Source organism: Tamandua tetradactyla, chromosome 20 (assembly GCF_023851605.1).
Source record: "Tamandua tetradactyla isolate mTamTet1 chromosome 20, mTamTet1.pri, whole genome shotgun sequence".
Taxonomy (NCBI): Eukaryota; Metazoa; Chordata; class Mammalia; order Pilosa; family Myrmecophagidae; genus Tamandua; species Tamandua tetradactyla.
In genome coordinates, this window is record NC_135346.1 from 63,492,199 (window position 1) to 63,509,546 (window position 17,348).

A 17,348-nucleotide genomic window follows, 5' to 3' on the forward strand; every position below is an offset into this window, starting at 1 on the left:
GCTTACCTGAGGCTCTGAGAGAGGCGTGAAGCTAGCGAGACTCGAGGGCGATACTACCTAACAAACTCAGACCCCAGCTCCCTTTTTGAAAGGTCCGGAGGAAACGCACTGAGCCACTCGGGCGCCTACGCCGAGAGCAGGGGTGGGGAGTGGGGGAACGGCAAGGCACAGGCGCAGGCGTCCTGGCCCCGTGCGCCGTCGACGTAGGGTCGGACGGGAACGCCGAGCCCCGGGCTCTTGGTTCCGTCCCGAGACGCGTGCCTGTGTCCTGTAGTCTCCCTTCCGGCCGGCGCCCACGTCCTCGGCGCCAGAAGAGAGGTGTTGAACAATTACTTCCTTTTTCACCTCCGCTGTACAAGCAATTGGAAGCCCGGAGTCCGAGTTTGGACTCCCGCACCTCGCCTGGCTGGGCTCTGCCGCCTGAGCCGGGGCGTGAAGACAGCTGAGGGCTGCGGGTGCCCCACTGGAGGGCCTCGTGCCCCGCCCTCCTTACAGGCGGCGCCCACCACCCTCTTTGCGCAGGCGCGGAGCCTGGGCCACGGAATGGACAGGGCAACGCGCGAGTTCGCTGAGAGGCACTTCCGTGGCCTGCAAGGACGTCTCCCGAGCGGGGTCTGCAGTACTCCGGAACGCGCTGACTTCATCGAGAAGCCAGACTCGTTGTCCTACGCGGATTTCTTTAAGGGCTACCTGCTCCCCAACTTGCCATGTGTCTTCTCCAGCGCCTTCACGGAGGGCTGGGGCAGCAGGAGACACTGGGTGACACCCAGCGGGAAGCCCAACTTCGATTTTCTGCTCCAGAAGTATGGTAAGGACAGACCTGAAGGACTTGAGGACCGTGGGATGGACGTTTACCTTACTCAGTCGGAGCGCCTAGATGGTCTACACCGGGAACACTTAGCAAGTTCAAGAACAGGACTAGAGCCAGTGTCCTCCGGCTCCCGCCCCTCCCTTCAGCCAAGGTCAGGTTGCAGAGGTTGACAAAGAAGGAACGATTCTGGGGAGAGGGTGGGGGCAAAGCATGAGCGGCTGTTTAGTAGACTTCATCTTGTGACAGTCTTAGCAGTGACTGGGAGGACCAGTGGCTGGATATCGTAGTCTAGGGAGAGGCCAGACCAGCGTCAGTGACGATGGACGGGCATGAATGACTCCCAGAAAAGCCATTTCCTCCTTGTGCAAAGCACAAACTGTGTTTGTCCCTCTTGTTTCAGGAGACATGGTTGTACCTGTTGCGAACTGCGGAGTCCAGGAATACAACTCCAACCCCAAGGAACACATGCCCCTCAGAGACTACATTAGCTACTGGAAAGAGTACATCCAGGAGAACTACTCTTCTCCCAGGGGCTGTCTTTACCTTAAAGACTGGCACCTATGCAGGTAAACGGGCTTTGAGGGCCGACTGTGCTTCAGCTGATTTCCTAGAACTGAGTGAACCTTGAGGCCTTTCTTACTGAGATGACCCATCGACTGCATCCAATGAACTACTCATCTTTTTCCCAGAGTTTAGTCAATGTGAAAAAAACAGCTCCTCCTCAGCAAGGCTGGAAGCATCATTCTTTCAAAGCATTGATGTCTCAAAGTACCTGGCAGGTGTTGGCCACTGTGAGGAGCATAAGCTTCATGCAGTGCAAGTGACTCTTGTAGTCACTTCTTCTATCTCATGTTTGCCCAGAGTTGTAGTGGATTGCCTCCTTTATGCCACTCTCCATATCTAACTGGCAGCCCCTGGCCTTAGTCACTTTCCTTTCAGATGCCCCTGAAACTGGCCTCTCCTTTTCCACCCCAGTTTTCCAAGTCAGGCCTGGTTCTCTCTGCCTTGGTTGAATGCAGGTTTCCTGACTGATAACTGCCTCAAATCTTTTCTCCCCTTTACTAGGCTCTCAAAACGTCAGAATGATTTCGCTAGCACTACCATGTCTGGCCCTGTGAAATCACTGATGTGACCAACAGAAACTCTTTATGTTGCATTCCAAATCTTTCAGGGTCTGTCCCTACCTACCAGATGCTTCTTCCACCGGAGGGAAGTGGGAGGAGCTCCCACTTACCCCTCAAGATCCTGCTCAGAGAATGCTCACTCTGAGAAATGCATATCCCTCTTACAGACAGGGTAGTCTCCCCCAGCACAGACCAGACTCCTGCCAGTGGTCCTCCTCTGTAGGAATCCTCAGATTTAGTATCTGTTTCCTTCTGCCACAGGTATGTTTTTCCTGAACAGAGACCATCATGGTTATTTTTAGACCCCAGCCCCTAGCATAGGGCCTGGCATGTAATAGGTGCTCATTGTTAAGTGAATGTATGAATGATTGAACTCTTTTTTACTGATGTGGAACCTAAGGCTCAAAAAAGGTAAAAGGAAGACTAGAGGTCAGACTCTTGGGATTCTCAAGACAATCTACTAGTGCATGACAAACAACTGGCAACTGTTACTCTGATGCACAGCATGCCTCAGAGTTTTTTGCCACATAGAATTAACCCAGTTAAACCATGGACCAGGTGCAGCCATACACTCGTCCCAGCCTTGTTTTCCAGTAGTAGAATGTGCCTGAACACTATCACGTGCTGTGGATTTGGGCTTCAGATGAATTATGATTGTCTTTGACATAAGTTTGTTCCAAATATTGCATGGGACGTACTTATACTAGAAATCATTTGTTTTTGAAATTCAGTTTTGACTAGGTGTCCTATATTTTTATCTGGTAACCCTAAAAAATAAAAAGAACAGAAGAAAGCCTGGACTCAGGCAATCAGGAGAGGCTGTAGAGGAGGGAATATCTGAACATGGCTTTTAAGGATAAATTAGAGTTTGCCAGGTACACAGAAGCTTACAAGACAAAGGAAACAGTTTGGTGTTTGTGGATGGGTGCTTGCTACCAGGGCTCTCCTCTCATTGCGTCTGGCCAGGAGTTATATGTTAGACTGTCTGCATGTGATTCTCTCTAAAGGGACTCCTCAGCGGAGGACGTGTATACCTTGCCGGTGTACTTCTCATCAGACTGGCTGAACGAGTACTGGGACACCCTCAATGTGGACGACTACCGTTTCATCTACATGGGGCCTGCAGGCACCTGGTAAAGCTGGCCTCTACACCACCTTGAGGCCTGTGTGCCCAATGCACAGTTCAGGGGCTGCAGGACCTGCCCTTCCCCCCTTTTCTGAGTGCTCCTCTCATTTTCCTTCTGCACAGCTCCCTCCCCCTGAACCCTCCCTACTAGCATCTCAGCCTTGTTCAGAACTTCTTAAAGATTCCCATTAGTGAGGCCCAGACTTGGGCTGCAAAGCTTAGCATTCCCAGGCCCTTCCTATTTGACCCATCCCACTTTCCCTCTTTCTTCCTGTTGTTCCACCCAGAGCCTGTGTAGCTTCTGTGGTACATTCTAGGGAGCAGGGCAGGACAGGGAGTTTGACCTGCAAGGTTTGACTTGCAGGTCAAGGTCCGAAGAAGAGGGGTTCCTTAGTACGGGTGTTAGAGAAGGGGACTCGACTCACATGCATGGGAGTGGCCAGCCTGCTTTACTAGTGAGGCCTTTGGGATGCTCTAAGTCCAGAGACAAGACAAGCCTTGATGCCCCATCCCATCAAGGGCATGAACCAGGAGTTCTCACCCCAGGTCGCCGTTCCATGCTGACATCTTCCGCTCCTTCAGCTGGTCTGTGAATATCTGCGGGAGGAAAAAATGGCTCCTCTTCCCACCAGGGCAAGAAGAAGCCCTGAGGGATTGCCATGGCAGCCTGCCATATGATGTGACCTCCCCCTCACTCCTCGACACCCGCCTGTACCCCATGCACATGTGCTGCAAACCTCCACTGGAGATCATACAGGAAGCTGGCGAGATGGTGTTCGTGCCCAGCGGGTGGCACCACCAAGTCCACAACCTGGTAAGGTGGGGTCGTCCCACCTTTTACCCTGGAGGCCCAGCCACAGCCTAAACCGGGGCTCCTGTCTCTCTGCCCTTGGCCTTTGGAGCTTCCAATCTACCCATTTCTATGTAGGGGCTGCCCCTGTCCTTCCATCTTCCAAGCCCTCCCCATCCTTCAGTGCCTGTCCTGGATGCCTTCCCTGGGCTTTCCCCATGCCTACAGAAGGGAAATGCCTGCTCCTAATTGACTATGATCTGTCTAGGGAAGCCAGCATCCATTATAGGGCAGGCCAGGCCCTCAGGCAAGGTGAAGACCCATGCCTCTTTGGAAGGACCTTTGGTGCCTCCAGGCGTCATTGTTCAGGGCCTCCCCAGCCACTCCATTTCACACCCTCCCACATCTCTTTTCTGGGGCAGCAGTGGGTAAGGGGCTCCCTGTACCCTCAGACTAGGCTAGTGCTCAGGCCTTTGGGATACCCTCAGACTAGGCTAGTGCTCAGGCCTTTGGGATACCCTCAAGTCCTCTGGACTGAGTGTGGACTCAGATCATTTGTTCCAGCATCCTCCTCTCTGCTGAACAAGCACAGATAGTCTGGGGTGCCTTTCCCAGTGTGTTCAGACTATCTCCATCCAGCAGGCCTGGTTGGTGATCTCAGACAGATGTGGGAGAGGACAGTCCCTGTAGTGGGTATCATAGGCCCAACGCATGCCCTACCCCTTCCAGGAGGACACCATCTCTATCAACCACAACTGGGTCAATGGCTGTAACCTGGCTGCCATGTGGCGCTTCCTGCAGCAGGAGCTCCGGGCTGTGCAGCAGGAGATCCATGAATGGAGAGACACCATGCCAGACTGGCACCACCACTGCCAGGTGACCCGACCCGCGGGCTTATCGAACCAGGACCTGAAAGAGGGAGTGAGAATTGGGGGGACAAGACAGGATTCTGATCAAGTCTCGTTTATTTAGGGCGGGTTGAGGGTAATTATACTAAAGGAAAGGAGGAAGTGAGTAAATGCTGACGTGGAAGAGCTCTATGATACTATAGGCTGATTTAAAAGGAAAAAGTCCCTGGCGCTCTAGTAGGTCAGCTGAGTTACGAGAAGGGCAGAGCAGAAGTGAAGAAAGAAACTTAACTGGGTTAGTACATAAGATGGCTGCAGAATACGAAATGGCCGACAGATCGCCATTGTCTTTGGCAGTTCCCCACAGCCAGGTATGGATGGCCCCAGTCCCTAAGGCTTGGGGGACGGGAAGCTTCTCTTCCCTGCTTCCAGAGGTTTTGGCTGGGCTGGACTTCATTTCCCTGGGATCTGAAGTGTGGACTCCTGTCTTGAATTCAGGACCCTTCCCAGTGCAGTGTTTCCTGTGTCACCTTTGTCCAGGGTACAGCAGTGAGCCATGTACTTGGAGAACAGCAGGGAGCAGGCCCCAGCCTGTGACTAGGCAGCATGCTGAGCCAGGACCACCAGGAGCAGCCCCAATATGGAGCATGATGGGAACTGCAGGTTACAGTCAGGGGAGGGGAAAGTGTCCCCAGGGCCAGGGCTGCAAAAGGGGTATGGATGTTGGATAGGGCTCACCAGGGCCAGGGCCAGTGTCTGAGGTGAGGATTTCACCAGGCCAGGGCTGCATTTGGGTTGGGTAGGTCACAAACATAAGAGAGTCTAGAGAAGGAAGTGTGTCAGTGGGTTCAGGGCTGTAGACTGGGGTGGTAGTGGCAATTCACCAGGACCTGGACTGCAGGCGATGAGAAAGACCACACATCCTGGGTTTTAGTCTTGGACTGGATAGCCCCCAGGTCAGGATCACTATTTGGAGTATGGCCACCAGGGTCAGAGCCACACCTGTGGGCTGCAACCATGGTTGCCCTCTAGGTGTGAGTGACCAGGACCAGGCTGCTGTCTGGTGTGGGGAAGATCATCAGGCCTGTACATGAAGGACAGTCTGGGCCACGTAGCGGGTTGCCAGGGCTCCCATATTGGGAAAGCATTGCTTAGGCACATCTGATCATCGTGAGGCAACTTAGTCTCTTGGGTGTCCTTATCTTTCTTGTCCCCGAGTCGTCATCCTTGAGGTCAGGCTTGTGTTTTGGGGTGCTTTGCAGCAGTCATGGGAATCTCACCAGGAACAGTAAAAGAGCATGTCTCCCTTGTCCTCTCTTTTCTTGGGCCCAGGTGATCATGAAGTCCTGTTCAGGGATCAATTATGAAGAATTTTACCACTTTCTCAAGATCATCACTGAAAGGCGGCTCCTCACCCTGGCCGAGAAGGTGGACATGAGGAAGATGGAGAGTGCCAGTGGGGCTGGACCAGGCCCCCAGCAGGCTGCTTTTGACATCAGCCGGATTGCTGAGGTGCTGGCCTTGATGACTGCCAACCCTGACTTCCAGAGAGTGGACACCAGTGCATTCTCACTGCAGCCCAGCGACCTCTTGCGGCAACTGGAGGAGGCTGTCAGTGCCTCTGTGTCCTTGTAGTCCTGTGTTGGGAGGACTCAGGGTGCCACATGCCTGCAGGAGCCACCTCCCTCAGCCTCCTCAAGGTACTGGTGCACAAGGTGGTCGCAAGCTCCAGGCATCCCTTCTGTGAATAAAGCACTGCTGTTTGGCTGTGTGCCTGGGCCACTCCCCTCCCCCTGAGCCTGGGACTGACTCTCTCTGTGAGAGTCTGACATGGTCTTCTCAGGGTCACACACGGTCCTCTGAGGGTCTAGTGCAACCTTTTGAGGGTCCCACTAGTCCTGTGACGGTCTAATGTAATCTTATGATGGCCCCATGGGTCCAGTGAAGGTTCATTGCAGTCGTCTGAGGGTCTCGTGGGTCCTTTGAAGGCCCCACGTGATCATTGAGGATACCATGCAGTACTTTGAGTCTTTCACATAGTTCTGTGGGGGGTTCCACACAGTTCATTGAGGATCTCACCCAGTTCTGGCTTTGTCTTTTACAGTCCTGGGAGGGGCTGACCCAATCCTGGCTGTCTTCTGGCATATTCTTAGACTTTTTTTTCAAAAATTGATAGCCTTTGCAGCCCTGCCAGTGATTCTGTGTGTTCTTTCTTGGGTGAGGCCTGGTCAGGACTGAGCTCCTGATCCAGGAAGAAGGTGTATATGAGGGTGTTTGTCAGTGTGACTTGTAGTGAGAGGTCCTTATTCCTGAGGAAGGCAGGGGAGCATGCTGGGACTAAGGAGTGGGCTATAGCACCACACACGATCACAGCTCCCTGTGGAGCAGGGGCAGGCCTGAAGATTTCCATACTGGCTTTGAGGCCCATACACACCTGTCCTCACTTGTCAAGGGAAAACAACTAGCTGATAGCAGAGAGGATTGAAATACCACACACAGACCAACCTGGACGCTGGTACTCATTTACCTATCAAAGTCCTGGTAAGTTGCCAGTCTTGCACTCAAGGAAATGCCAGTGACAACCTGTGTGTCCTTGTTCCTCATCAGTTCAAGTTCTTCCCAGGGATCCTTGGGATGCCACAGCTTCCTGCAAAGCCAAAGCCCTTTTGTTCAGAAGGTCAAGTTCAGTGGAAGCAGCCAGAGAAAACCTCACTGCTCCCTCCTTTGGAGTCAGTAGGCACGTAGGTCTCTTCCTACCACTGCTGCCTAACACCTTTGTGCCTTAATGAGTACCACTGAGACTCTTGTGGACAGGACAGAAGTTGGTGTTGTGCCCAGGTAGAAGTCTTAGGGTCTCCCCGGCCTTCCCACACAGGCTAAAGTCAGGATTCCTGCAGCCTACTGACTTCTGGTCTGGAACAGTGGAGTAGTTTGGGGAGGTGTTGACGGGGAAGACCCAGCCTTCAGTACCATTTGTCCTTTGGGAGTCCCCATGAAGAATCACTGCACCTCTGCATAAATCCACCCATCTCCCATTGAGGCTAACTCTTCAATATGGGGAGGGGAAACTGAAGCCTGAGGCAAGACCCCATCCTCCTTCTATCTAACACTAGGACCATTCCATTATATAAATGAAGTTCTCTCCCACAGGCATCCCAGCTCCCACTGGTCTCAAACTGCCCCTGACAAAGTACTGAATGTAGTGTTAAATTAGATTAGGGCCCATGCCCTTCATCATGCACTGTTCCCCACCCGTGCCCACTGATACCAAAGATGTATCATTGTTGGGCTGCCAGGCCACCTGGCAGCAGATCAGACGGGACAGAGCACAGGCGTTAGTCCCCTGTCGACCCTTGTCCCCTCACTCTGTCATTCAACAATCATTGTTGCACACTTACTGTTCTAGTAAACAATTCTTTTAATTCTCAGTGTGCAATGAAATGCTTACTGTGCAACATCCAAATTCCAGTCTTAGCATGTGGGCTCTATGCCATTCAACAGTCACTCTGTACATGTAGCTAGTCTGATTCAATATAATTTTGCACATTTACTATATGCTATTCAGTAATCATTTGAACAGCCACTGGGACCAAGTTATTAATTACTGTTTTCACTCTTTGTGCTTTATCCAACTTTCCCTCCCCTCATACAGCCATTTTGTGCCATTCAGCAATCACTCCTTGTACACTCACTGCAAATCAACAAGCACTCTGCAAACTCGCTTGGGCCAAAACATCATTGTTTCTTGCACATTAATTCTACACCATCCAAATTCTCCTTCCATACCCTCTCTAAGCCATTAAACAACTCTTAAAATCATTATGTATGGTTCGACAACCACTTTTGGCACTCCATTCTATACTACCCAATGCTCACTCAATGCATACCCACTACATGCTGTTCAAAAAACATTTCTTGCATATATAGGGCTATTCAGGTACCATTGTTTATACATTCTGTATGATCCATCCACCACACTTTTCAAACTCATTCTACACCATCTGGTTTCAAAGGATTTATGTGCCTAGAAAAGCCATGTTTTAATCCTAATCAGTCTTGTGGGAGACAGTTTCTTCTAATCCCCATTCAGTACTGTAGGTTGGAAACATGATCAGGTTATCTCCACGGAGATGTGACTCCATCAATTTTGGGTTATAAACTTGATTAGATGGGGACTGTCTCCACCCATTCTATGTGGATCTTGATTAGTTTACTGGAGTCCTATAAAAGGACAGTTTTGGAGAGAATGCCTTGAGAACGAGAAAACCACGGCAGAGTTGAACAGAACCATGAGGCCAAGAGAACCACAGAGTCCACCAGCTACCAACCTTTGGAGATTCTGAGAGGGCAAGAAGGATGACAGAACAACATAGCCACAAAAAGCAGAGAGTCCACCAGCCAGAGACCTTTGGAGGTGAAGAAGGAAAACGCCTCCTGGGGAGCTTCATGAACAAGAGACCTGGAGAGAAAGCTAGCAGATGTCGCCATGTTCGCCATATGCCCTTCCAGCTGAGAGAGATGCTAAATGTCATCGGCCTTTTTGAAGCAAGGTATCTTTCTCTGGATGCCTTGAATTTGGCATTTCTATAGACTTGTTCAATTTGGACAATTTCATAGCCTTAAAACTATAAACTAGCAACTTACTAAATTCCCTGTTTTAAAAGCCATTCCATTTCTGGTATACTGTATTCCGGCAGCTAGCAAATTAGAACACCATCCTATGTCCACACTTGAAATATGCACCCCTGACATTTAATAATTGCTTCTTGCACAATCTGTGTTATTAAACAAATTTCTACATCCACACTGTGGTCAAACTACTTTTTACACGTTTATCATAAGGTACTGTATAACCATCCTTTACATACTCATTCTGTACAATGCCCAGTATTCACAGACAATCCAAGATCACTCCATGTAGTCTACTGCATGTGAGTCAGAGCCACTTTTGGCACAATCATTCTGCTATGTACTTGCATGTTCACTGTTCTTTACAGTCACAATAAAGATATTTGTTACTCTTTGCACACAATTCTGCACCACGTTTTAATACTTGCATACCCATTCTGTCTTGTGGAAATCATTCATTGCACACTCACTTTGTCCTAGTCAACAATCACTACTTGCATTCTGTTTGATTCAGTTGCTTCTCTGCCCAATCATTGTGTACCATCCAACTTCCACTCTGCATACACACAGTATCATTTAACCATCTCTTCTTCCACACTTCTTTAGATATTTAAGGTTATTCTTTACAGATTCATAGGGTGCAATTCAAAAACACTGCACACTCATTTTTTCCCCTTCCATCTCCACTGCTAACTTAAATTGTGCTATTGGGCAATCTTTACTGTCTTACTTGGTGTGATTCGACTACAACTATAGGTACGCTCATTCAAATGTGTCCAACATCTACCTCTTCAATAGAACAACCAGTTTTCACAGTAGCTATGAGCTATAGCACCCATTAAAATATGCAACTCCTGCTCCATCCAACCCAACCTACGTAATCAGTGTGTAACTATTCATGCATACTCACTATGCTGTTCTGCAGTGACTGGATACACACTTACCATGTGATTCAACAGCTACTGCACAATAAGTCTACATCACTCAACTACCACTCTTTGCACACCCATGCTGCAGTTAAACCATCTGTACATATACAATCACTGTGTGCTACTTGAGTGGTTACTCTGAGTACATTGACTTGTAGTTCAACAATCACTCCATGCATACTTATTCAGAGCTTTCCAATTTCCATTCCTTGCTCACCCACTCTGTGCTATACACAATCACTCCTTGCGTGTTCCCTGTGTGGTTTCTCCAACAGTAGTTGGAATCACTGTTACTGATTTAGGAACCACTATTAGCACACTCATTTTTCTCCATCCAAATTCCAGTGATTTTACTACCACTATTTGTCATTCAACTTTAATTTTTGCACACATGCCAACTGTATGTGATTATTTAAAAAAAAAAACACTCTTGAAAACTCACTTTGTGATTCAATAACTGCTTTTGACATATTCATTCTACTGTTCTTTCTCAGCCAACTTCCACTACTTGCACACCAACTCTATGCTAATCATCATTCACGTTTTGTGCAATGTGTGTTGTTTAACAATGCACTCTGGAGGCGTTAATTGTCCCTAGCCAGCCCATGAGGCCATGATGCCCCAAGTCAGGGATATCTCATATTTTTATAAGTCTCACTACAGAGGCCAAGACACCAACTGGACAGAAAGGAGTGGGGCCTAGGGTCTCCTGCAGCCTTGGTTGGGTTCTGATTTTAGGATGTACCCGCCTAAAATATGTATTCATTCCCTTGTGAAGATGGAATGGGCTCAAGTTGAACAGAGGCTGGGGAGAGTGACCTCAGTGGCTCATGGTCTCCACATGGAGCCAGTCATGGAAGCCACCTGCCAAAAATGTTGCTCAGTCTCCCTCCAGTGCTAGGGGTCAAATGAGCCTTCATAGGAAACCCAAGGAGGGAGCCTCAGGCCTGGTTGCAGTCCAACACGGACTCGGTTGTTGGATGCATCTCCCAAAAATATTTCCATGTCCCCCTTCAGAAAAGGGATACTGGCCAGGGCCAGCTAGGGAAGATTGGGGAGGGAACCCCTGACCCAATAGTATTTTGTTGGCACCAGGTCTGCCTCCTGAAATTTTTTGAAGTCTCCATATGCAGGGAGGGAATGGCTGGACTGCCCAGAGAGGCCCAAATATAGGGAGATTCCTGGCCAGATGCAGTCCCCTGTGGTGGGCTCATTTGTAGGATGCACCTCCCAAAATGATTTTCTGTCCCATTTTGGCTGGGCCAGCTCAATATATGTGGGAAGGTCGCTCCTGAGTTGACAGATACATCTTGCTAAAGATTTTCTAAAGCTCCCTCTGGAGGGAGGAATGGTTAGTACATCCAGAAATGCCCAAAGAGGCTGTCCCAGGCCTGGGCACAGGCTGCATACTCATCCCAGAAATGTTTCCAAGTCTTCCTCTAGAAGAGAAGGCCCCAGCTTGGACTGGTTCGGAATTACCTGCTAGGACATCCTGGGCCAAACAGGCCTTGGACCTTCATGGACCCTTGTCACCAGAAGCATCTCTTGAAAGATTTTTCTAATCCTCCTTCCAAAGAGGCCCAGAGGTTTGGTAACAGCCAGGGCACCCTATGGGTACCTGTTGTTGGGAGCACCTCCTCAAAAGTTTTCTGCGTTGCTTTCCACAGGCCAAATCATATAGGGAGGCTGGTGAAGGAAACTGTGCCCTCCCCCCATACACACACAACCTTGTATAGGTCCAAAGTGTTTCTAAGTACACCTCCAGAGGGGTGTCTTGACCACTCATGCCCTTTTGGGGGCCCACTTTTAGTATGTGCCTCCCCAAACTTGCCTTCATCCTCACAGGGCCCAGTCACAGTACTACAGTTCATGGTGTCACAAATACCTCCCAAAATTGTTTCCTTAGTCATCTTAGGGAGCAGAAAGCACCAGACCATGTTTGAATAGGGACATCCTTGGAGGGATCCCTGAGCACAGTTATAGTTCCATATGGGACATGGTTGCAGGATGGGCTTCACAAAAAGTTTTCTGTCTCAGTCTATAAGTGGGGAAAGCCATGGGCTATTGAGGGAGACACTTGGGAAAGGTGCCCTACATGGTGCTCAGGCCTCACATGGGGTCTAGACATTGGTGTGGCCACTCTAGAACATTTCTAAGTCTCCTTCCTGTTTCAGGTATCTCCCTAACCAGGCAGGGGGTTGGGGCACAGGAGGGCCACCTGTGCAACACCATAGTCCCATATGTCCCTCATCATCAGACCCCCAAGAGTGTTTCCAACTCTGTCTCCAGTGGGGGAGCATACTCTGTCCATGAAGGCCAGAGGAGGTATATTGGCTTGGCTGTGTGCTGCGTGGACACTGATAACTGAATGTGCTTCCCATCAAAGTTTCCAAACCCCCTCCAGAGGGGGCTGTGCTGTCAAGAGAGCCCAAGTAGGACAGGGAAGCCTGAAGGGAGAGGCCCTGCAATATCCTCAGTCCCACAAAGGGTCTGATCACCAAATTTGCCTCTTGAAAATTTTTCTAACTCCTTCTATGACCAGGCCTCTCTGAAATACTCTAGAAGATACCCCCAACATGGCTGTGGCTCCTCGTGCGGCTTGGTGGCTGGATGGTCTCTGAAAATTTTTATAAGTATCCCTCTGTAATGGAACAGGAGGTGGGGGCAATCTGAACCCACTGGAAAGGCCTGAGTAGGTTGTCCTTGGCCTGGCCACAATCTCACAGGGAGCATGGTTATAGGAGGTACCCCATAGAAAAAATCCCTAAAGTCCCCTCCGTTGTAGGGGGATAATCAGGCTGGCCAGCCATTGAGGTCAGTGAAGTCCTTGGACACACCTTCTGAAATGTACCCGAGTGCCCCTGTAGAAAGAAGGACTGACCAAGGCCCCCATCCTTTCATCTGTTCTGTATGGAACCTGGTCACTAGATGTTGACTCAAGAAAATATTTCTCAGACTCTCTCCTGAGGGAAAATCTGACCTGGGCTGGCAAAGAGTTCCTAGGCATTTACCTCCTTTAAGGTTATAGTTCCGTGTGGAGCCTAGTCTTAGGAGACACTCCCCCTGAAGATTTTGTTTTTCTTTGCAATTATTTTTGTTAAGATACCATTCACCATTTTAAAACATAAAAGCCAGTGGTTTTTAGTATAGTCACAATGTTCTTCAACCATTACCACTATCTAATTCCAGAACATTTCCATCATTCCATAAAGAAATCTCACCTACATTAGCAGTCATTCCCCATTGCCCTCTACCCACCCCCCACCCCCAATTCCTAGCAACCACTAATCTATTTTCTGTGTCTATGGATTTGCTTGTTCTGGACACTTCCTCTGAATGGAATTATACAATATGTGGTAGTTTGTATATAGCATAATGTTTTCAAGGTTCATCTATGTTGTAGCGTGAATCAATACTTAATTCTTTTTATGGCTGAATAATATTCCATTGTAAGGATAAACCACTTCTTGTTTATCTATTTATTCATTGATGGACATTCAAGTTGTTTCCACATTGGGCCTATTATGAATAATGCTTCTGTGAACATTTGTGTACCAGTTTTTCTGTGAACATATTTTCAGTCTTCTTGGGCATATATCTAGGAGTAGAATTGCTGGGTCATATGATAATTCTGTGTTTAACTTTTTGTGGCGCCACCAAAACTGTTATCAGCTGCATCATTTTATATTCACACCAATAGAATAGAGGGTTCCAATTTCTCCACAGCCTTGCCAATATTTATTCTCCATTTTTTAAAATTATGACCATTCTAGTGGGCGTAAAGAAGCATCTTGTAGTTTAATTTGCATCTCCCTAGTTTCTAGTGATGTTGAGCATCTTTTCATGTGCTTATTAGCCATTAATATGTCATTGGGAAAATATTCAAATTTTTTGCCCATTTAAACTTAAAAAAAATTTATTATATTTATTTATAAATATAAATATAAAATATGTTTATTATTGGTATGGGTTACTGGTCTGTAATTTTAGGTTTTTCCTTTTAGGTACTCCAAAACCCTGGAGACTAAAAGAAATAGAAATATAATGATTCAGTAGTCATACTCATCTGTTAAACCCTATCTTCTCTGTTATAAGTCCTGCTCCACCTTTGACCCTTCTCCCAATCTTTAGGGATATTTGGGCTTTGCCATTTCTAACTTTTTCATGTTGGAAAGGGTATCGTTAATATGGGATGGGGAATGGAACTTACTTGATTTTCTTGGAGAGGCTGTCCCCTCTCCAACAGTACTTAACAGGCTTAGGAACCCATCTGGAGGTTGTAGTTTTCTGGAAAGTAATCTTAGTACATGAAACTTTTGAAGACTCTCATATAGAGCCCTTGTTGTTCTTTAGGGTTAACAGGAGTGATTTTGGTTGAGGTATGGCAAACTGTGGTGTACCAGTTCGAATCTATTATGTACCCCAGAAAAGCCATGTTTTAATCCTGATTCAATCTTGTGGGGCAGATATTTCTTTTTTTTTAATATTTTTATTGAGAAATCTTCACACACATATAGTCCAACAATATTATAAAATCAGTGGCTCAAAATATCATCGCATAGTTGTGCATTGGTTACCATGATCATATTTAGAACATTTGCATCACTCTAGAAAAAGGAATATAAAGATAAAACTCATACATCCCATACCACTTACCCTCCCTCTCTTTGACCACTAGTATTTCAATCTACCCAATTTATTAACTTTTTTCCTACCCTTTTATTTATTTATTTATCCTTTTTTTTAATTATTCATCTGTCCATACCCTGAATAAAAGGTGAATCAGGCACAAGGTTTTCAAAATCACACTGTATAATGAAATAGTTATACAATCATATTCAAGAATCAAGTGGTGGTTATTATTTCTGGATTTTGAGAGGCTGTTATATATATATATATATATATATATATATATATATATATATATATATATATATATATATAACCTGATATTTAGAGATAAGAATGAGGCCCAACAGGTTGGGGTTAAAGTAATTCAGAATATAGGGGTAAGGAAGACAGTGTCTATATTGTAGAACTACACATATTCTTTGAGACCAATGGAAGAAAGGTTTATTTGGTCTGGAACTGAAGTTTTCTGTAGTGCATAATCTAATTCAACCTATCTGTATAGCTCATTTGAACAATTGAAACATAGGGTCCTTTAATCCTGTATAGATTATTGTAATGCCTGGATACATCCTACAGTATATTAAGCAGATAATCAAAAAGTATTGGCAAAGTCCTTGAGGGATAGGAGAAAAGTATGGAACTATTAAAACTTACAATCAGGGAATCCCTTGATACTGTGTCAAACTTTAGGACACCCAAATCAATAGGCCATGCCCTTGATCATAAGGCTTACTCCTGTTAAGCTTATGTAGGTAGTAGAGAAGATTAGACTACCTATAGGATGCCTAAGAGTTACTTCTTGAGGACCTCTGTTGTTGCTCAGATGTGGCCTCAGTCTCTCTAACTCCAACTCTGCAAGTGAAATCATTGCCCTCCCCACTATGTGGGACATGACATCCAGGGGTGAAAGTCTCCCCGGCAACGTGGGAGATGACTCCCAGAGATGAATCCAGACCTGGCACCATGAGATCAACAATTACATCCTGACCAAAAGGGGGGAAAGAAGTGTAATTAGTAAAGTATCAGTGGCAGAGAGAGTTCATATAGAGTTGAGAGGCTACCCTGGAGGTTGCTCTTATGCAAGCTTCAGTTAATCCTTGCTACCTATCATAACCTACCAAACCCCAACCAGGACCATTCCAGCCAATTCTAAAGAACACCTAGGGCAATATATAAGATTCCACGAGGGATCCAGGCACTAGAGTAACTTTCCAGAAACCTACACTCTCCAGATAGGTCCCTGGTCCAGATAAGTCCTGAAACATAGCCCAACCTCTCCAGGACATCAGATAGTTCCATCTCCCTATCTCATATTAGTGACAGACCCTTCCAATATGAAAAATTTAGAATCGCCATGGCCCAAATTCCTCTAAAGAGAGAGGTGGAAAGATCAAAGGTGATGGTGGAGTTATACAAAGATAGGATTTAACAAATGAATATGAATGTTGAATCATTAAGCTGATATCTCTTTTAGTCTCCAGTATTTTAGAGTAAATTTTAGAAATAAAACCTAAAATTGTGAAAATGTAACCCATATCAAACTCTGAACTATGTTCTACAACTAATTGTGGTGCCGTGCATTGAAATTTGTAGCTTTTTTGTAGATATGTTATTCTTCACAAAAAAAGAAGGAAAAAAGTCCATTGTGATGATAAAAAATATTTAAGCTCTCTAGCTTTCTATATTCTGGAGCAGCTAGAAGGAAAACTTTGAGAGGATTGTATGGTAGCCCATGACAAACTCTGGGATCTATCCTGTAACTACTTGTTGAAGAGTGCTTTGAAAACTATTGCTTTTTTATTTCTTTGCTTTGTATATATGTTATAGTATACAATAAAAAAAAGTTAAAAAAAAAAAAAAAAAAGAAGAAGAAGAAGAATCAAGGCTACTGGACACAGCTCAGAAGTTTTAGGTGCTTTTCTCCAGCCACTCCATTACAACATAAACTAAAAAGAGATATCTTTTTATGCAGAAGAATAACCTCCAGGATAACCTCTCAACTCTATTTGAAATATCTCAGCCACTGAAACTTAATTTTGTTTCATTTCTCTTACCCCCTTTTGGTCAAGAAAGTTTTCTCAATTCCATGATGCAGACTTCCAGCTCATCCCTGGAAGTCCTATGTTGCCAGGGAGATTTAAACCATGGAGTCATGTCCACATAGAGGAAGTGAGTTCACCTGCAAAGTTGGCTTACAGAAAGAAGCAACATCTGAGCACCAAATGCTGTTCTCTGAGGGTGACTCTGAGACATAAGTAGGCTTACCTTCTACTTTGCCGGAATAAGTTTCACAGGGGTAAGCCCCAAGATTGAGGGCTCACCCTACTGAACTGATTGTCCCCACTGCTTGCAAGAATAATAATGCACTACCCAAAATATAAATGTTGCACCAAATAAACATCCCTTCCTTTGATCGCACGCAGAAGTTGAAGTTTGAAAATATGGAACATATTATCCTT

General features: G+C 46.5%; 2 protein-coding genes and 1 pseudogene across 5 annotated transcripts in view; 1 reads left to right on the forward strand and 2 right to left on the reverse strand.

The window, feature by feature from the left end:
• Window positions 1-512, reverse strand: part of SNAP47 (synaptosome associated protein 47) — a 113,183-nt gene extending 112,671 nt beyond the window's left edge. For all 4 annotated transcript variants that reach the window (XM_077137940.1, XM_077137941.1, XM_077137946.1 and 1 more), the window contains exon 1: window positions 7-512. The gene's annotated coding sequence lies outside the window, so the exon portion shown is untranslated. The remainder of the gene's footprint in view (window positions 1-6) is intronic.
• Window positions 279-6,883, forward strand: JMJD4 (jumonji domain containing 4). The gene is made up of 6 exons (XM_077137948.1): window positions 279-808; window positions 1,212-1,377; window positions 2,943-3,068; window positions 3,608-3,875; window positions 4,581-4,727; window positions 6,032-6,883. The coding sequence occupies exons 1-6, from the start codon at window positions 544-546 to the stop codon at window positions 6,332-6,334; spliced, it is 1,275 nt and encodes a 424-aa protein (XP_076994063.1). The 5' UTR covers window positions 279-543; the 3' UTR covers window positions 6,335-6,883.
• Window positions 6,884-7,002: 119 nt separating this feature from the next.
• Window positions 7,003-17,348, reverse strand: part of LOC143664387 (suppressor of cytokine signaling 5-like) — a 34,602-nt pseudogene continuing 24,256 nt past the window's right edge.

Coding starts and splice junctions, on each gene's coding strand:
- JMJD4 (XM_077137948.1), top strand. CDS start 544: ATGGACAGGGCAACGCGCGAGTTCGCTGAGAGGCACTTCCGTGGCCTG. Junction 3,069..3,607: donor ATGGGGCCTGCAGGCACCTG/GTAAAGCTGGCC, acceptor TTCTCACCCCAG/GTCGCCGTTCCATGCTGACA. Junction 3,876..4,580: donor ACCACCAAGTCCACAACCTG/GTAAGGTGGGGT, acceptor TACCCCTTCCAG/GAGGACACCATCTCTATCAA.